Genomic DNA, 7,687 nt, shown 5'->3' on the forward strand with positions numbered 1-7,687 from the left:
CTTTTTTTGGTGACAATGACAGAATGGATAGACAGGGTAAGGGTAGTGTGATGATGAACAGCTGTAGCTTCAGAGAGACAAATGAGAGAATCACTTCCAAAATAATTCACCAAATTTCAGTATCCACTGTTCAATCTTATTTCTTAAGTACAAAAAAAAAAAGGAAAAAAGAAACAAAAAAACCTTAATTCTATGTTTTCATCTTTATTTTCTAATTTCTTAAGGGAACTTTATCATAAGCCCCTCCCCCCAGCCCCACCAAGTGATTTCAATAAACACTATACAACGTAAAATAATTTTTGTTTTTTTATTTCTCTTTTTTTGTGTGCAAGGTAAATGTTAGACATTTTCAAAACAAAGTTTTGTAGTTCATCTTAAGAGCGAGAGATGACTAGATACAGCAGCAATTGCAAGGCCGTTTGTAGTGTTTGAGGTCCTAAGATAGATAAATAATTTCCAAAGAAGTTGAATTAAAGTCCATTAAAACCCCATATTTCAGAACCCCAGAATATATACCTCTGTAGCAGAAACATTTTAGCAGAAAAAAATTCAGAAACAAAGGCAAGAAAAGTGGTAACATAAAAATAAATCCTGCTAGGCCAAATATGGTGCCTATTTTGAAAATATCTCTGTGCAAATAACATACTGGACACACACACTCACTCTAGACACATACATACATGTACAAGAATAAGCAAAGTTTTCTAGTTCATATCCACAAAGTAGGTTGGGACACATTAGTGCAAATTTTGCCGACCTGCAGCATTTAGTCCATAAACTTTGGATATCCTAGATGATCCATCAGTGTCCAGCAAATGTCTTCAATTAGTTTAATTTCATCTCCAGGCAAGTTTGTTTTCCAAATATTAGTATTAGATGGTGATATTTCCCCCTCATATGGAAGATAAAAAAGGTTTGTGGAAGTGGCAAATAGCATTTGGTTTAAACTAGCAGGAGACAAAGGAATGCCAAGGAAAGCAAAAATCCTTTCAGTAGTCTTCTGAGGAAAATGAACAATATCTTCAAACTTGACCAGATGGTAACTGGTAGGCAGCAAATCTGTATTTATTCTCAAGGCTGCTGCAGTGTTTGCTACCCACAAATGAGATAATAAGGAGACAGGATTTGATTGGGATATTTCTAATTCTTTCTTCAGTGATTCATACTCAAAAGCATAGCCAGAATTCGAGTTACATTTGCTTTTACCTTCCTCTATTTTAAACAATTTTGCTAAGTGTTCTGGTACATTCTTCAAAGAATAAAGACTTGGTTTACTACCATATAGCATTGAATAGATCCAAGCTCGAGGGTCTCTTACTATGTACAATGCCCGCATTGAAGTTCCTAAAACTTCCTGAAAAAAATGAAGCTTCAATGTCCAGCTACCACTACTTAAGCTGAGCACAGGACGTGCACTTGGGTAATAAACAAGGTGTCTTCTTAAAGCCCTAATATATTCAGCATCTCTGTCAAATGGTCCTTTTATTCTACTTCTTTGATCTTGCAAAGACTCCCTTCTTTTCAATTTTCTTTTTTTGTCCTTATTAGTTGTAAAATATTGGGCCAGTTTACTCTTACTGGTTTCATGTAGATGGATATTTTGCAAGTGAAGTTTTGTATCCTGGACCAAAGACTGCAGCCACCCTCGAAGAAGACGAAAGTGCCCACTGTGGATATCTGATACTTTCCACTCACAAGCATCTACAAATGAGTCAATTTCAAATTCAGTTTCAGGGATATCCATGTAGGCTGTAGGAATTCTGATGTAGAGAAAATCACTGCTGTTGAAAAAAAGCTGTTTGAGAATTTCAGCTCCTGAACCAGGGAGTGAGGTAATAATAACATTAGGAAGATCCACATGATGCCCTTCAGAAATCATGACCTTCTCATTTGCCTTAGCTTCAGTCCTTGTCCATTTTGCACAGATGGGCTGAGTGCAAGTACTCCATACATCCAGAAGCTCAATAAACCACAAGGCAATAACAAGTATTAATACACAGCGCATTAGCTTTCTAAAGGAAAGGTAAAACCGCCATTGAAAAGTTAAAATAACCAAACTAATACACAAAATGAATCCAACTGCTATATTAAATTTAAACCCAAAGGGGAAATTAACTCTATCATGTCTTACAGGGTTTACTATTTCTTGAGTACCCAAACCAAATCTGGTTATCTGTCCTTGATTAACCACACTGGCAAAACCACCAAATCCCAGGTAACTGAATCTGCTTTTAAGGTTTTGATAGTCAGTTACAACAGAAACACTATGTTCAGTACTGTTGACATGTAAAGAAATCTGAAGTCCAGAACTGGAACTATCAATAAATCTGCAACTGGAAACATTGACATATGGCCCATAAAATACATAAGCAATTCTTGTGATTGTGGATTCCATATGAAATGTAACATTAACAAACTGTGTCCACCGTTTCTTAAATTCAGCAGCCTGTTCTGCTTCCTGTATATTAGCCACAGGACTATTGCCATGGTGATCAAACCAAAACATTTTATAGTGTGCATCCCACACATCCATCATGGCACCATTATATCTATTCATAAACTTGTATGGGATGTATTTAAAATCAATATCCAAATTATGAAAGAAGGCACTGACAGAATTTATTGGGGAAGTTTCTTGCCTTTCAATATGATCGACAACAAGCAGAGTTTGTGAATTTAAAAGAAGTAAAGCACGATAGACACTTTTCAGTCTCATTGCAGAAGAATAAGCAGACACTGCTTCCCCACTCACAAACATCCTATCACCATGTTGAGCAGCAGTAATAACTTCCCCAGCTGCATCACCAACCTCTTCCCCAGTCCATTTGAGCCACTGTGCACATTCTCCCAGTTGACCTTCCCAGGGCTGATTACATTGACTTGATGGTGATGGGGCAAACACCAATACATTGTTAAGGTGGCTCAACTTTGGTCCATAAAGAGCCTCAGAAACGAATACCTGCCCATTAGGAGCGAAAGTAAATGAATTTTGATCTGGATGTTCATGTCCTGGGTTAAAGCTTCTCCATCCATCAATCCAGGAATATGGCTGAAAGTGAACTATGTCATACACAGCTCGTCCTCCCAGTTTCCCAGATTTAAAAGACACAAAGGTATTGGTTTGGGTGTTTGGCAGCCCACCCCCGTAAGTCACGACACCCCAGTTAGGAAATGTGTGCATTTTTGCAGTGCCAAAGTCAACAGGAGGCTGTGGGGTGAGTGTTGGATCATACCAGATGTATTCAGTATGAAGAGTACTCCACCGCTGAGCAGTGGAAGGAACCATTGGTCCATCCTTAGGTCGATGCTTTCTAATTTGCTGAGCTAACCAATTTCCAGCTCCATTCTGTAAAATGAACTTATCCAAGAAAACTAGCTGGCTTTCTGGACCATAAAACCAATTATAATTGGAATCTGCTATGCCTACAGTTCTTTGATAGCCTGGCAAAAGTGTAGCATAATAAAACCAAAAATGCATTTTTAGCCAGTTATTATCAAAGTTGTTGATATTAAAGTGGCGTTGTGCCAAAAAAACATACTGTGTAACTGATTTTGAGGTATAGCTTCCATAGGCCACACCTTCATCCAATGAGCCATCTACAATATGCTTCAAGAGAAACATAGTCTTTTCCATCACATCAATAACAACTTGTTTCCATATGTTTGCTTTAGATCCTTTATCTACTCCAGTAACCAAGGCCCCTATGAGTAATGCTATCATATTGGTAGCTTGATGATTATGAAGAAGTTGTTTGCCCCATGATCGAATCTTGGAATATTCATACATTTCCTCAGTAACAATCCAAATTTTTTCTAGGTATTTTCGTTTACGCTGATTACCTAATAGATTATATAAAAAGTCAAAGGCAGTGGCAAAACCTGTTAAAGAATGGCCAACTGGAACCTCATCCCCTGGTGCATTCTCAACTAGCCAGTCTTTGTAGCTAACCATCCGGTCCATGTATTCCATAACAAATTCAAAGGCAACCTTGTCTTCTGGGCATAATAAACAATACAATGCTAAAGGAGGAAGATTATTACCATAAATTTCATTCCACTTGGCAGCAAACTCAGCATGCTTGGGTGGAGGTAGGTAGTATGATGGATTGGACAGCATAATTGTCACTGCACTTTTGATAGCTCTAAAAATATGTAAATGGCTTGTACGAGACTTTTGTTTCATTGTTTGTATATCTCCAGCATCAAAATATAAATTTGGATGAAGTCTTCGGTTGAGTTTGAAATCTTGTATTTTCTGTGATTTAAGCCATTGTATATCGTCTGTGAAAACTGCCCATTCAGAATAATTGCTCACAGATTCTTCACAAGTAGAAAAACTACACATCATCAATGTTAAAAATAGTAAATGTTCTGTAAACATAAACGCCATGATCCATGGGGAAGATCTTTTCCTTAGGCATATGTGTTAAGCACAGTGTTTCCCATCTGGTTACTGTAAATTATATATTAAAGATGTAGCAAAAAAACAAAAACAAAAAACAGACTATACCTCATAGGCTGTGAAATCCAGGTGTCATTCAGCTCATTCAAAGTAAGAAAAGTTAGGAAATTATATAGCATGTCTGTGTCCCTGGCACAGGTTTGCTTCCAATAAAATAAAATTTCAAGGAATATTAATGCCTCCAATGTCTCCAATGCACAGAAAACAGTGGTGTAGTCAGAAAATACAACAAATCCAACATTTATTCCCTGTGTGTAAGTCTAATTAACATGTGAAAAAGAGAAAATTTAAAAAAACTCCAAAATTCAAATGAAGCCATTTTGACCACGTAGCACAAGAAACCATCTGTAGTGATTAACTTACCACACATACATGGTATGTTTCTGTATGTTCCCCAAAAGAAGATGATAAAGTACTGTCATTCTCAGAGTGTACAGACTTCATTATTTTTTTCTCAGAGTCTGAAGCATAATGATTTCTCAATTGTTTTTTCTTCCATTTTGGGAAGGAAAGTATTCTGAACAAATGTTCAAAGTCCTACATGGTTGATAAAGGACACTGAAATTTCTGCCTTCATTTCAAACGTCTTTTTAAAGCGTTTCCAAATATCCTTTTATCAAGTTTATCTGTACCTGTAAAAGAATCTAATCTCTTCAATGTCTAGACGCTCTTCTTCCAATCATGACCACATCCACCAAGTGGGAAAGAAAATTCCACTTTCACAACACTGAAGTCTGTTTTTTGTTCATTTTTCGTGTCACTCCTCTCTGGGAGAAAAACAAAACAAAGCAAATTTCTAAGACTGAAAGTGGAGATAAAGGGATGATTTACGTAGCTTATTCATTTGACAGAAATGTGAGAATCAAAGCAACATATTTCCAGTCTAACTTTTTTCTAATGTTTTTTCCTTATATTTGCAAAAATATTTAGATTCTAGTTAATATTGGCAGAGGAGAAACAACACAAGTTATATTTCATATTTCACTGTTTTGTTTTAGCTATTTAAACATGTTTCTATTCACAAGTAATCACCATAAAGATGAATACAATATTCTTGCTCTTTGGTTATAAAGGTAAAAGTCAAAATAACCCTTTTAAATTATGGCCCAAAGTTTAGCTTTTAAGGAACGAAACAGTAGCTTCAAAAGACAAGTCACTTTTCTTTGGACAAATCACAAATGGCAGTTGGAAGGCAGAAAAAAAGACACTGTTGACTCAGTTGCTCACCTGTGGCTGTCGTCAACATCCTCTCCACGAGCCGCCAGAGGGCGTTCACACCCAGGTTTAAGGAGCAGGCCTATCCTTTGCCCATCTTGGATTTGGAAGAAACTCACCAAGTTTCCATCTTAGATAAGTCTCCTCTCTGTAGGAAACAAACACTTCTAGTAGTTGCTGACTTGACCCGCCTGTTGCATATTTTAATTCCTTTCTTCAGAACGCATCGTCCTTCTGCTCCAGTCCCCACTGTCTGACCTGTGGCTGCAACGTGGGGACTAGAGAGACCTCTAAATGGCCAAGTCGGCTTACCTCAAGCCGCCTGCAACAGGATCTTCAAGCAGAGCTGGGCCCCAACACGGGCGAAGGCTGCCAGTTCAAGCAATTGAGGATTTTTTGGAGGCGGGCCTACGGAAGCCAAGAGCTCCGCACGCCTCCGCCCCTGAGCTGCCAGGAACTGCACAGGCAGCGGCCGGGCTGGGTCTCCCCAGCTCGGGCGTCGTCTCCTCAGCGCCCCGACTCTTGGGGGTGGGGGGCTTCTCTAGAGCGCGTGCTTTCCTCAGCGCCACAGTCTCCGCTGCTCCTCTGGGTGCGGAGTCTCCTCAGGGCCGGATCTCGGGGATGGAGACTCAGACACACCCGCCCTGGAGGAACGCCAGGCACTGGCCGGCGCGGCTCTGTTGGCGGGAGGCCACCCACGGGCGGCGGGTGATCTCCAGGCGCGGTCTTCAGCAGAGCGACGGTGACCGAAGGCCTGATGCTGCCTAGACCGACGCTCCGCCGAGCTAGCTGGAGCCGCCTAGCCCACTGAGGGCGGAAAAAAGGCGACACGTACTGGAGGGCGGGGCGGGGTCTGATCCAGGGAGGCGTGTCCAGAGGCGGGGTCTTAGGAGCAAAACGCCCGCCTAGGGGCCGGCGGGCCTGGGCGGGGCGCCCCGCAGAAGGCTGAGGCCAGGGAAAGGCCCGAGCCGCCGACGCACTGTCAGTGGGCGGGGCCAGGCTTTAACTCTATGCAGTAGAGTTTCAGTCAGCTTGGAAACTGCTACTAAGACAACCCAATTGGATTTCAGGGAAGTTTGGAAGTCCCTTTGTCTTTGCATTTGTCTAGGCTGGTGTTCTAACTTTTTGGATATTGAGAGAAAACATATGTTAAACATCTAAACGTGACAAGGAGTTGTGATTACAAATGATGAGAGAAGCTCTTGGGGGATGGGATGAGTAATGACTGTGGCAGGAGAATATTCAGTTACCCTTAAGAGCTGAGAAAGGACTGTATAAGCACTTCTTTGAAATCCTGAGGCACATTTGCTGACATTGCTATCATAGACAAACAAACCCAAAATATCCAGATTAATATAGTAGGAACAATTTCAATAGCCAAATGTACTAGTCATCTCTACGGATTGAAAGTTTCTACTGGATTTAAGCATATATGGGACAAGCAATCAGTAGAAAACTGTTTACTGTGGTTACTTTCAAACCTGCACCACATAGGCATGTGAAATTTGAAGCTTGGAAATGCAGTCACAGAGATTTTGTTCACGTTGTACTCACTCAGAGCACTTTCCACAGTCTTAGGTTACACTTGGACATTGACCAACCTATAGTCTGCTCAATAACTTGGAGGTAGTAATACAAGGAGCTGTCATGGTTCACTGGTTTAAACTTCATCCCTAGATGGGGATTAGTTAAACTTCAGTTTTCTTCTAACCCCTATTATTTGCTAAAATACACAGCTGTATTCTTAGGTGGGAAAAGCAGTTGTTTGAATGACATGGATAAGAAGAATTCGTAACTTTACTAGTAAAGTTAACTTGAGTGCATGTAATTATAGACAAACTGCTCTTATATTTGCCCTGGTTGGAACTGTGTCCTAGTCTAATAGCTAAAGTAAGTTTTCCTTTGGCCCCTCAATAATTGAATATATTCTATATCTTCCCCACAGTGTCTGTCCAGTCATCCTACCTCCAACACCCTTCCCAAGTAGCAACTGCAATTTTCTCTGAATGG

The 7,687-nt window shown here is 40.2% G+C and overlaps 1 protein-coding gene across 1 annotated transcript; it reads right to left on the bottom strand.

The window, feature by feature from the left end:
* Nucleotides 1–301: 301 nt before the first annotated feature.
* Nucleotides 302–6,481, bottom strand: Dsel (dermatan sulfate epimerase like). Its single transcript, XM_029481995.1, has 3 exons — nucleotides 5,990–6,481; nucleotides 5,690–5,825; nucleotides 302–5,229 (listed from the first exon to the last, which is right to left on the bottom strand). The coding sequence occupies exon 3, from the start codon at nucleotides 4,388–4,390 to the stop codon at nucleotides 767–769; it is 3,624 nt and encodes a 1,207-aa protein (XP_029337855.1). The 5' UTR covers nucleotides 4,391–5,229; nucleotides 5,690–5,825; nucleotides 5,990–6,481; the 3' UTR covers nucleotides 302–766.
* Nucleotides 6,482–7,687: the final 1,206 nt, after the last annotated feature.

This window comes from Mus caroli, chromosome 1 (assembly GCF_900094665.2).
Source record: "Mus caroli chromosome 1, CAROLI_EIJ_v1.1, whole genome shotgun sequence".
NCBI lineage: Eukaryota > Metazoa > Chordata > Mammalia > Rodentia > Muridae > Mus > Mus caroli.